Source organism: Astatotilapia calliptera, chromosome 7, assembly GCF_900246225.1.
Source record: "Astatotilapia calliptera chromosome 7, fAstCal1.2, whole genome shotgun sequence".
Classification (NCBI taxonomy): Eukaryota; Metazoa; Chordata; class Actinopteri; order Cichliformes; family Cichlidae; genus Astatotilapia; species Astatotilapia calliptera.
The window spans coordinates 50,493,261-50,505,538 of NC_039308.1; the positions used below are offsets into that span (position 1 = coordinate 50,493,261).

General features: G+C 43.0%; 1 protein-coding gene across 2 annotated transcripts in view; it reads right to left on the reverse strand.

Moving 5' to 3' along the window:
• Positions 1–272: 272 nt before the first annotated feature.
• Positions 273–12,278, reverse strand: part of LOC113026517 (PDZ domain-containing RING finger protein 4) — a 114,892-nt gene continuing 102,886 nt past the window's right edge. For both annotated transcript variants that reach the window (XM_026175392.1, XM_026175393.1), the window contains 5 exons: positions 8,772–8,870; positions 6,010–6,072; positions 3,642–3,743; positions 2,701–2,829; positions 273–1,906 (listed from right to left, as the gene is read on the reverse strand). In XM_026175392.1, coding sequence (XP_026031177.1) covers positions 434–1,906; positions 2,701–2,829; positions 3,642–3,743; positions 6,010–6,072; positions 8,772–8,870 — 1,866 coding nt within the window. In that variant the 3' untranslated portion in view covers positions 273–433. The remainder of the gene's footprint in view (positions 1,907–2,700; positions 2,830–3,641; positions 3,744–6,009; positions 6,073–8,771; positions 8,871–12,278) is intronic.

Sequence of the window (12,278 nt, forward strand, 5' to 3'; positions counted from 1 at the left end):
AAGACTGCATACGTATACGTTAGTTTGTATTTATTTAAAAAAGTAAAAAGCAAATGACCGGCTGATGCTCCATTGGTAAGTGTGCATATTACATAAAAGAAAAAAAAGTCTCTTAGAACTGTCTTGAGTTAAGTGGTTACAACATAAATATGAAAATAGAATTGAAAAGATAAACATGTTTCGCGTAAAATAACAAAATAATTGTATTGTCATTGTATCATAGAAAAAATGCTTTTTCCCAGAGTGATGTGAAAAAAACAATCTTGGAAAAACATCAAAATGTCATGATGCCGCTGATAAATTCTTTACAAAATGCTTTTTTTGGGTTACAAAGTGTGAAAAATATTCCTATTGTCCATGTAAAAATGCCACATTTAACGAGGCAAGTATGTCGTACCACATGGGGTAGAATGTGTGTGTTTGTTTTGTTTTTTTATACAGTAGTGACTGAAAGGAAGGCATTGTGTACCTTAGCTCCCTCTGGGGCCTTGGTACCATGAGTCATCAGCTCCTGGATTGTCATCCAGTTATCCAAGATCTTCTTGTTGCGTTTCTTCATCATCTTCTTGTGGCTGAGCTCTATGATGCTGACTTCCTTTCGACCCTCACTGCTGCTCTGAGGGTTCTCCCTCAAGCTCTCCAGCCGACTGCGCTGCATGAACTCTCGCCTCTTCCGCTGTTCTTTCGCTCTGACGAGGTGCTGCTTTCTTTCCTCTTTACTCCAGTACCTCCCCATCTTCATTTCACTCATTGCGTCGTCATCTGTCGTCATTCCCCCGCTGCGTTCCTCTTTAATCTTTAGGGCTCGCTCCTTCAGGATCTTGTCTCTCACAGGCCTCTTGGTGATGTAGCGGGTACCGTCACTACGGATCTTGACCTTCCACTCCATCTTGGGCTCTGTAATGGGCCTCTGAGGCTCTTTACAGACGCTAAGTAGACTGAGCTGGCTCTGAGCGTACTCTACAGCTGAGCGCTGTTGTATCAGCTGCATGTAGCTCTGGTAGTGGCGGGCGTGAGCTGGGATGTTGGTCTGCCTCTGCTGGGAACTGTGAGAAGGTGAGAAGTATGGATTTCGGGAAGCGCTTTGGTTTAGTTTCCCTCTGCTCTCTTCCTCAGCCTGAGGTGTTTGGTCTGACTCAGAAGGATTGCTGTGGTCAGGGCTGCTGCTCTTACCCAGGACTGGAGCGCGGCACGCTGGGATGGGGCTCAGGCTAAGAGAATGACCAGCAGCGAGGCCGCTGCAGAGGTTCCTCTGGTTTGTAAGACTAACCATTCTCTGGAGTGAGTGCTCCGGGGAGCGGTCCATTGCCAGAGGGGTGCTGCGTGAACTCTCTGCTGTGTTGTAGGCACTGGAGCTGTCCTTGTCCGATTTCTCTAGCCTCTCGTTAATGTCGGCCAGCTTACCCTTTGAGGGCTCACCGCGGTGAAAGCTTTGGATTTTGGTGGAGGGTGTAGAATGGCCCACTGAGGGAGACTGCTGACCCTTACGAAGTTTGTGGGCCTGCATGATGTTCTGACATTCAAGCTCGATGCTGCGCAGTTCCTCATTGAGCATACGCAGCTCGTGCTGTACCCCCGCCTGCTCCCCCATGCTGCACTCAATAGTGCTCCGGCGGCTGTAGAACAGGTCGTACTCGCCGCTGTTGCGTATTTGACATTTCAGTTCCAAGAGCTGCTGGAAGCGATCACCTTCTGCTTCATCGTCATCCTCATCCGTTTTGTCGTCTAGCCGCATGGAGCTGGTGGTAGAGTGCGTGTCCCGACTGTCTTTCAGGCACTGGGACAGACGTTTCTGGATATGTGCCATGACATTATGCTGCGAGTTCCCCATCCTGTCCTTTATGCTCAGTACATTGTCCTTATGATGAGGGAGTGTGGAACAAGTGGGCTTATCATCCTCTGTTCTCTGAAATAAGTTGAAGAGAATCAGCGTGAATTACTTCTAGATAGATAACAACTATGGGATATGCAGCTGTGTACAACATAAACATGCGTTGTACATGAATGTGCAACAGCTACGCTCTTTTTGAAAGCAAGGTAATTAAACCTAAATGTACAGACTTTCTGTTTGGTAATACAGAAACATGCTTATTCTGAATTTATTCTCTGATTTAATCATGGAGCGAGGGGGAAAAAAAACAATAACAAAAAGTCACAAGAACTTTTTAAGAGTTCAAGAAGTGCATCCCTCTTCTGCATTCCCCTGAAGGAATACATATGTTGTTGTGCATAACTCTGTTAACCAGCTCTGTTACTTCAGGGATTGTCTCCTCTCTGCCATGTCTTTGAAGTCCCATTTATATGGATTTTTGAGGTATGCTATCCTCTCAGCAAAACAGAATTTTAAATCACGGTTACTAATGTTTGGAATTTAAATGGTTCAACGGTCCCCCTCCATAAATATTCATAATCGGAATTTAACGCTCACATTTCACAGGGAGAAGCTTGTTTTGACTCGGTTTTGCAAAGAAAGTTGATGAACAGTTTGTCTTATGATAGAAATGGCATCAAAGATAATATTGGCTGTGTATAATGATCTGTCGCAATGAGCTGTCCTTTTTTTTCTCCTTGCTGAGTTTTAGAAGCTTCGTTATACTGAACAGTGCAAACAAAGAGCTTCAGAATTTCTTACATGGAGATAAGCTTTTTCATTCACTTGCTCATTACTGGCAGGGTCAATATGTCTCGATGCTGTCTGACCTGTTCATTCTCCTGTTCCTCTTGTAAGGCAGCTAATTCCATTTCCTCTCTTTGCTGCTCCTCCAACATTTCCATCTTCAGTTGCTCCAGGAACTCGCTATGTTCATCATCCAGCCAGGCTTCTTCCAGCTATAGGTGAAGGAAGAAGGAAAGCATATGGTGAAGGAAAGGGTTTAGGCTAGTGGCTTAGTGACATTTTTGTTATCCTTTTTGGGTAATAACAAGCGTCATGATTCACATTTGACAGATATACAGTCCTCATCTTTTAAACATGGACTCTAATCGTAGAATCAGAACCACGTAACTTGATGGCCACCACTTTTAACCTGTTAGGCCGTATCATCCACATCATCCATCATCTATTTGTACATCTGATGCAAACCAAATGGTATCCATATCTGATGACTTCAGATTTACTACTAAAATGCATTTAATTAAAGAGCCTAGTATTGCTTCCAGTTCCTCTGCACTGCGGCAGAGTCCTTCCACTTAGTTTGTCATCGGCCCTGGGCCTGAACTCACTCCACATTAGCATGCCATTAGCTTTTATGGCTTACCGTTGGAAGTCAATTACAGTGGCGCTACATAAAAATAAAACATGATGAGGTCTCAGTCGTGGCTTGCAGTAGGAGTGGTTACATGTGGTGGGAGGGCGTTGGTGGCTACACCAAACTGCTGAGGTCTTCTTTGAGCAAATACACAGTACAGTACAGTAAAAGCCTGAATTTGAAACCATACAGGTTATGTAAACTGTAGATTATGTCCAGACAGTTCAAAAGCAGCTGGGTTATCTTAGCTCCACGGTTGTTCTTTTGTAAGTCTTTGTCACTTCAAACTTAGTTTCTTTTCTTTTCCAAAGACAAGTCGAGGAAATTAGTTTTTACTATTTGACTTCAGTGCATAATAAGTCAGTGTGAGTTGAATGTGTGATTATTTCTCACCTGCATCTCAGGTCTGGCAACCAGCAGTATGATGTTCCTGCACTCGTCACTGGAGAGTGCAGCCATGGCTTCCTCCCTGTCCTGTACATCCTGGCCATTAATCTGAAGACGACAAACACGATTAAGACCATATTAGGTGAAACACAAACAAGCAAAAATTTCAACACAGGCACGAACACACAGGTTCATCGCTCTAATGCAAATGCCCTTAAGAAAAACAAAATGCCACACTGAAACACATTGGACAGTAGTGCCCTTTTCCTGGGCAAATTGTCAACCCTCTCTGTAATAAATCTGGACCCAGCAGCGATTATGAATGAGACACCGGCCGTGGGCTGACGGAGGTGTTGTGTCCACCAAAGCATCCAGCAGCATACATACATCTAGCCGTACAATTAACTGGCCACTGACAGGTGGCGTCCATCTTTTTGCAGGCAGAGTAATGGCCCTGTCACTGGTGGATAATAGTGCCAGAGTACCCGTCTGCCTCACAAACCTACGCACACCGCTTCCCTTTGTTCAAATCAGCCACACAACATGTACTGTTGAGACAATTAGACCAGTAGCACTCGTGGATCCACTTCACATAGCTATTATAGGCCAGGCAGACTATTTCCGTCTCTCTCTTTCCCTCCCAAGATGGTCAAATATATATAAAAGAAACAGAGTCTGTACAACTTTCACTCACTTAGACAAGCTGTCTTATAATTTCTGTATAAAGTCTTCGGCTCTCCAGGCATCTTGAAGGAGTTTTAAAGCTCTTCTTTGGATGTTGACTGCCTTTTGTTTTATTCTTTGTTAAGATGATCCCACAGTGTCTCAATTATGCTGAGGTGGGGGATCTGAAGAGGCAAATTCACGACTAGAACAACAGTGTATTTTTTCTGTCCAGATATAGTTTTACTGCATTGGCAGCGTGTTTGGAATCACTGGCATCATTCCAAAAGACCGGTTGCTACTGATTTTCAGTTTACTTGTTCTGTAATTTGGTAAAGCCTCAGTCTTTTCTCCCTGTTTCCCATCTTTAACAATGGCTTCTTGACAGCCACCCTTCCACTGAGACCATTTCTGATGAGGCTTTAGCAAACAGTAGTTGGCTCAACCGGCACATCTCTTAGGTCCTTTGTCGGGTCTTTAATTAATTTTTTCCGTTTCTCTAAAGAACACGACTTTCAGAAACTGTTTATCTGCTGTAGATCATTATTTTTAGCTCTCTCATTTCTTCTTTTGTCCCATATTTTTAAATGTATTTAAGGAAACGCCACCATGCTGAGATATGCTAAGTTTTTGGCTAACAGGTAAGAATGACCATGTTGCTGCAAAAATATTACTGTGTACTGTGCATTTAGTTATACATTCAACAAAGAAATTGGAACAAAAAGATGAAAATCCAAATTAAAATAGGTTCTTTGATAAGTTGTCTGCTATGTGCGGATACAACAGTTACTGTTTTATGCTGCTATAATATGCCCAGCGATGTCAGGAGAGAAATTTCAGGGGTGAAAATAAGTGAAAAAGCAGTCAATGTCCAAAGAAAAACTTTGAAAGATCTTGAGAAAGTGTAAAGAACTATTGCTCAAGACCACTTTAAAAAAGTATGGCTCCTTGGAAGCAAAATATGTATGTTGGAAGCATGTTTTTTTTGCCTGGTGTTCAAGACAGACAAGTGAAAAAAAAGATGAAATTGTCTTTATACAAGGGTGCAGGTTTAACTCTCTGGGATGAGCAGCTAATCCATAAAGCTAATGCAGAGCCCTGGGTTCCATCTGTTCCATCACAATAAAGGGAAGACAGCCCCAAAATTGCTTCCATACAGACACAGATTATTGGTAAAACATACAAGTCCAAAATTCTGGAGGTGGTATCTCAGATGTTTTCAGTTTGTTTTATGGCAACCATGAATCCATTAACACTGGCTTAACAAGCTATTATGAAGCTATTATGGTGACAAACACTGTAATCGCATACCTATCCCACAGAAACAACACGATCCAACCCAGAGCTCTAACAAACGTCGGTCCTTGTCAGTAGCCATTCCAAATCTCAAGCCTGGATATCTAGCTAGGGGCTAATAGCAGTTACTGCCTCTCAGCTATCCCACAGGAGGCAGCAGCACAGTGTCACTCCCAACCAGAACTCTTAAAAAACCCTGCTGGTGCTGAGTCGGTAACTAAAACAGCCAGGGGGACATTTCTCCCTCTTTAACAGTCACAGCGGGTGCAAGTTCCCCCTTTAATGTGCTGCCATTAAAAATGAATGGGCTCTCTTGCTGGGAGACAGTGGTTGAGTGTGACAAAATAGAAGAAGAATTTTATTTTGAACCTAATAAAAGCCAGTGTGGAGGTGACCAGCGAGTGCTTTACTGCACCTGTAAAATGCGATCCCCCTCCCGGATTCGTCCATCTCTGGCAGCGATGCTGTTTGGACTTATCTGTGAAGGTGGAGAAGGCACAAAATTATACATGAAACACTTTCAATCTTCATTCGAGAGAGTCTAGATGTGGCTGGAAGTATTGTGTGATAGCTGTCCAGACCATTCCCGACCATTTGATGTGTTCCTTTTATTGTTTCCTGAAAGCCTGAGGAAGAAGCTAAATCATCACCTTTATCATCCAAGACATCGATTGCACCTGCCTCAGTTATTATTTTTTTGACAACTTGATAAAAAACAAGTCTCTGCATATAGCATCTCCAGCCCGTAACTCAACTCCAGTACATCGTGCACCTGCTCCTCATGTAACTAATGCTAGTCAACAAGAGGGCAGAGCACTCTTTCATTGACCAATCAATCGGCATCTGGGGCCATTCGTTTCACTTTTTCCTATCAGATAAGATCTCGGCAGACAAGGAGGTGTTCAAGCACTCCATCTTCATGATAGTTCACTCCTACACAGAGGGCCGCTCATTAGACTGGGACAGAAGTCCCCAGGCAGGAATTAGTGAAGGGCTGGAGGAAAAAGAGGAAATTGAAGGTAATTTCTCAGCAGTCAAGGAGAGAACTTCAGATCGTGAATAACTTACAACCGTTTACGTGTTGAAGATGACATTGTTAGTGGCAAAACCGCTGTTTACGGAATGAGTTTCTTAGCTTTGCCTCTTAGCTTTATTCTTTTTTGTACGTTTGTTTCCTTTTTTAACTGTTTTTGAACTGTGAGGAAAAAGGGCAAGAGGCTCTGGCAGAGCAGTAAAGAAACAGCAGGTGAACTGAAAAGTCTAGAGAATCAGCCACATGTATTCACCCACTGTGCTATGAGACAGTAAAATGGAAAATGGCCATTCAACAATCTAAATTTGGAAAATTCTACTTGTTTTAAAATAACCTTGTATTCTTCCCCCACTCAACTCCCAGTGCAGCCAGCATACAGTGACATTCAGACACCTCATGTAAATGCAGTGCACTCCTCTTAGCCCTACTTTTTATAGAGTAAACACTTAAAGATGCTGCCAGGAGCCAGCGACCACAGTGATTTATATTCTACTCAGCTCTCAAAGAGAACACCTTGCATGGTCCAAGTCGACTTCAAACGAATTTGAAAGTTGAGGAGAGCGGAGAATGGCATTTTCTATGCTTCCAACAAGTGGGAGAAAAATAGTCTCTCTCTTTACATGTATGCCAGTGCCTGCTTGTTGTCAGCTGCACTGAGACTGGATGAACAACAAAGACAAGACCTGAAAGCACTTCTGTGTTTTTTTTCTTCTTCCTCTTTTTTGTTGTTGTTTGCTGTCTTGGCATTCATTTTGTTTCTGGTGAACTGACAGTATGATCACGCACACACAGATCAATGCTAAACTGTTCAGTAATGTCAGATTTGATAAAAAGAATTCAATTTTAAAACGTCACCAAATAAAGAAATTGTTGTTTCTTACATTGAAGATGAATATTAAATTTTGTGTGAGATTTTTCATTAGACATTTCATCAAAGTACTGATGAGGGAAGATACTTAAAAGGGTGTTAGAATATGTATATACTGGAGTATGCTAGAAATATCATCTTTCAAATGGTTAGCAGCCCTAAATCTGGTTGCTGGATTAAAAATGGCTGTCAGGAAGAAGATACAGGATACATAGTGTCTCATTCATTACAGATTTTGGATCCTTACTCTCATCCGTCTGCTGTGCTGTATTGACTACATGAACTAACACAACACAAGGGCCAGTAGAGTTTTTACTTGGCATGACTGAAAAGGTCCAATGACTACAATGCTGTTCCCTGTCAGCTTCTCTCTCTCAGTCTAGATTTGTGCAGCCTTTATCGCACTCACGGCATCCAAACGAGCTGTCGTCACCTTGGTTAATGTCATCGTCACCTGTGTCATCAGCTCGAAATGATAATTTTTTATGTTTGTGTTTACAGATGTCACCACATAAAAGAAAGATCTCCAGTCTCTTCTTCACACTGAGGAATGCAGATTGTTAAGTTAAACACTAAGTTATGATTGTGTTGAAACAGGACAAATTTGGATTGCTGCATCTCATATTCTGTCTGATTTTGCTAGCGTTGGTGCCTCGACACACCACCTGTAACCGTTTTGGACACAGAGGGTTAGCAGGCCGGTTTGAAAGACTGATAGAGCACGCAGGTTAGAGGGGTGGCTGTGGAATACATGGCAGGTCTATCAGGCAGGAGACTGCAGTTCGTGACTTGTTTTAGAGCTTTGTGTCCTGAGCTCCGTTTTCCCTTCCCCTGCTGCTTAGCTTGAGACATCGAAAACTTCACGATTGGGGTGAGGAAACTGCCTTTGTTTAAAAATGACTGAAAAATGACACTTTGACAGCACATTTAAATTTGATCCCAGAGGGTACTTAAAAAGCATCCCAGTGTGACGAGTGGAAGCGAGACCCTTCCTACTACAGTCTATAAAATGGTTACATGTATATGACACACATGCCAAAGGACAGCTAGTGGGTATCTGTGAAACAAAAGGGCAGTAGTTGATGCCCAGAAATGAGCAGGTACTGATTCAGGGTTTTGTGTGATTGTGTACATGCCAGTGTCACAAAACCTTTGAGCTTAGTGACTAATGTATGAAATTATGTATTCACAGTACTCACACTCAAGGTAATTGTTTGCAGATGTCTCGTATGAACGTCTTTATGTTATTTAAGTGCGGGGCAAGTTATCTACTCACCTCGCTAACATAGATGGCCACATCTTCTTCTTCATCTGTCCTGTAGCACAGAGTTAGGCCCAGCTTCTCTTGGCTGTTGAGTCGACACAGTTCTACTTCCTAAGTGGAAAAGAACGGAAAAAAAAGATCAAGAAGATGGAGTGATTTTACTAAAAGGTTTGGAGGGTCCAAGAGACAGACTCCTCTAACCTCTAACCTTTAAAGGAAGAAACACAAACTGAATGATGTAAATTCTAAACACTTAACGTAAAAGCACGAGCTTGGCAATGGCTACACAAACACAAAGAGGCTGTTCCACTGATGAGGTCCTTTAAGTTCAGCGCAAAATAAAACTAAGATTTTTGAGTCTGGATTTCCAACTTTTCTGAGGTTTTTTAGTGTTTGATCATGAAAGACATTCTTGGCTCTGTGAGTTTGATTGGAGGGGCTTTGATAAATGTCAGAGGACTGAGTTTTTCTCTTTCAAGTCTCTGCTAAGTTATAAAATATTAGACTATAAATAAACTATATGCTAATGCCATCAGAAATACACACTTGCTACAGTACTAAACTACTCCTCCGTGTCCTGTGGGGAGAGATAAACAAACTATTGACTAACAAATCAGTGGTCTGCAAATTTCCCAGGAGGCTCTTGGATTATAGCGTGGTACCCTGGTGAATACATGAATTATTCGTCTTTAATAAACACTAGTGGAAAAAAAGTAAAAATCGCACAAGTTCCCATCCTCGTTTTAGCTCCTCGTTTTGGTGGAGCTTCTTTTATTTTCTTCAGTTTCTAAACTCTTAAAACCACTTTGCACTCTGTTTCTTTTAGCCACTGTGCAGCCAAACACGGCGCAGCACAGGCCTACACTCCATCTTCAAATGCTCAAACATATCAAGGGTGTTGGAGGGAATCAAGTGTGAAATGGCCTCTCCTCCCAAGGTCTTCATTAGAGCAGCAAAACACTCTCAGCAGCAGGAACGAGGTGGTTGAGTGAAGGGGAGGATGGTGGGGGCCGAGAGAAATAAGGTGGCGGTGAGGATTCTGGTGGGGCTCAGAGGGGTCTCAGACAGAAACCGTGAGAGTCATTTCCTCTTTGACAAGGAGCAGGTTGGCTGGTTACACGTGTCAGATGTGGCGGACTTTCCAGAAGTGGATGGGTGGCTTTGGGGGAGGGGGGGTGGGTCTGGCCATGTTGGCATGAGATGAGGGAAAAAAGGGGGGGAAAGGCCAATGGCTGCTGCTTCTGGCTACCCCTACTAAGCTGTTTTTGAGACCACACACACACACTTCCTCACATACACACAAACAGACCTTTAGGCTAAATTCCCATTTTTTCCTGCCCCACTGCCACTCATTTCTTCCCACACGCCCGTATCTCAGCTTGTCACACACACGGTGACAGATCATTGACGTGTTTTTGGACCAGCAACCTGCTGCTGCTGGGGTACACAATCCCGTAGACTCACACACACACACACACAAGCAGTTCTCTGCGCACATCTTATGCTTACACCTACACATATTCTCAACAGAGCACACATTCACACATGCAGAGACAAAGAGCTTAAGGAGATCTGCATCATCTGAGCTTTGTGATTTTTTTTTTCCAGCATCTCCATCTGAGTGGGAGTTTAGATCTTTAATTGAGTGCCTCAGAAGCTGCGGCGGCGCAAAATCCCGGCTGATGCGTTAGTAAACAACACAAAAGCAAGAAACTTTACCTGTAGATTACCTGAACAAAATAAACTGCAAAAATCAATCATTAGTTAAATTAAAAATGTTTCTAATGAGATATCATGCTATTGTTGGAGGAGATACTATTAAAGAAGCACGGCTCCAGAGGCAGTGGAGCAGTCATGGAGGTAATGGGGAGCCAAGGAGACAGTGCATATCTGGCATGCTAATATGATGTGTGAAATTGTGGGATATCTGTGGGAAATCACTAGCAGCGTCTCTGAGACATCTGCCTAAAAATAAACCACACAAATTAATTGCCGCGACTGAGGCGAAGCAGCAGCGTGAGCAGGTAATGCATCACCCCTATCTGGCTCCGTAAAACAAGCTTAAACTTACTTCTGACTAATTAATAGCTAGATATAGTGCTGCAAACCTGCAGCTAAATGATCAGAGAAAATAGATTGGCACCATTACTACATGGTGGATGAGGCATCAAATCTGTGTGTGTCTAATGATGTGACCCCATTTTATTTATCAGATGTTCTTTTTTGCCTATTTGTTTTAAGAATATATTGTTTGAAAAAAAAAAACACCCACTCACTCTGAAGCTTCTGCAAAAGGAGGTTGACTCCTGAACCATCAAATGCATTCGGCAATCACTGCCTCTCGCTTCTCTTTTCATTTGTTTTTTTTCCTCTATTTTCCAGGCGAGCTCTCTGCCTCTCAGGAAGGAGATTGCAGCACGGGGACGAGGGCTGACAGTAAATTAATGACTGCGATGGCGTGATTAAGGAGAAGATTGCCACCAACCATCAAAGCACATTGGATGCTGTCATAATAATCGCACTTTTGATTACCAGTAATTGAAAAAGCAGCCAGAAATGTGCGGATGGCTACCGCTGGCAGGGAAATTGGGAGGACTATCTCTGTGCTTGGAGTACTTCATGTCTGCAGAACTCACCTGAGGTAATCACAGGAATGGTTACTAATATAGTTTTGCCCCCACAGGCATGCAGGAATTCTAGGAAACGTATGTTTTAGTGCATAGAATCTCAATACAAGATGGTTGTAGCCACCATGATGGCACCAACCGGTTTGTGATGTTAGAGCCTTATTTTACAACCGTACATGAAAGGAAACTTTTAGCAATGGCAAACGGCCTGTATTTGTATAGCGCTTTACACTACATTCAGTCATCGACCCATTCACACACTGGTGATGGCAAGCTACATTGTAGCCACAGCTGCCCTGGGGCGCACTGACAGAGTCGAGGCTCCCGGACACTGGCGCCACCGGGCCCTCTGACCACCACCAGTAGGCAACGGGTGAAGTGTCTTGCCCAAGGACACAACGACTGAGACTGTCGGAGCCGGGGCTCGAACCGGCAACCTTCCAAGACGAACACCCAACTCCTGAGCCACGATCGCATTGATGCGTAATGCTCGATGACTGGAGTCTCCGTATTAGTCTGCAGATGTAAAAGTTTGCTCTGCATGTGTGTGTCTAGCTCAGAAGTGATTTAAAAAAGGCAGCATTAAGATTTTAATACTTTTACAGCCATCGTTCAGCCCGACAAGGGGTGAGCACTTGTGAGCACGGAAAGTTGCAGGTGTTTGTTAAATGTTTCACTCGATACCTTCGGGTCAATGCAAGTTGAGGCGTTTTAGACAACTAGGGTGGATGACAAGGACTTTTTTTTTTTTTTTAAATTTTGCAACATATTCATACGAGTGTGTGTGTTTATACAACACCAACAGACCGCAATCAGATGAAGGATGCCTCTAAATACACAATTATATGCCATTACATGACCGGCTATAACCTGTAATGTGTAATGATGTCAG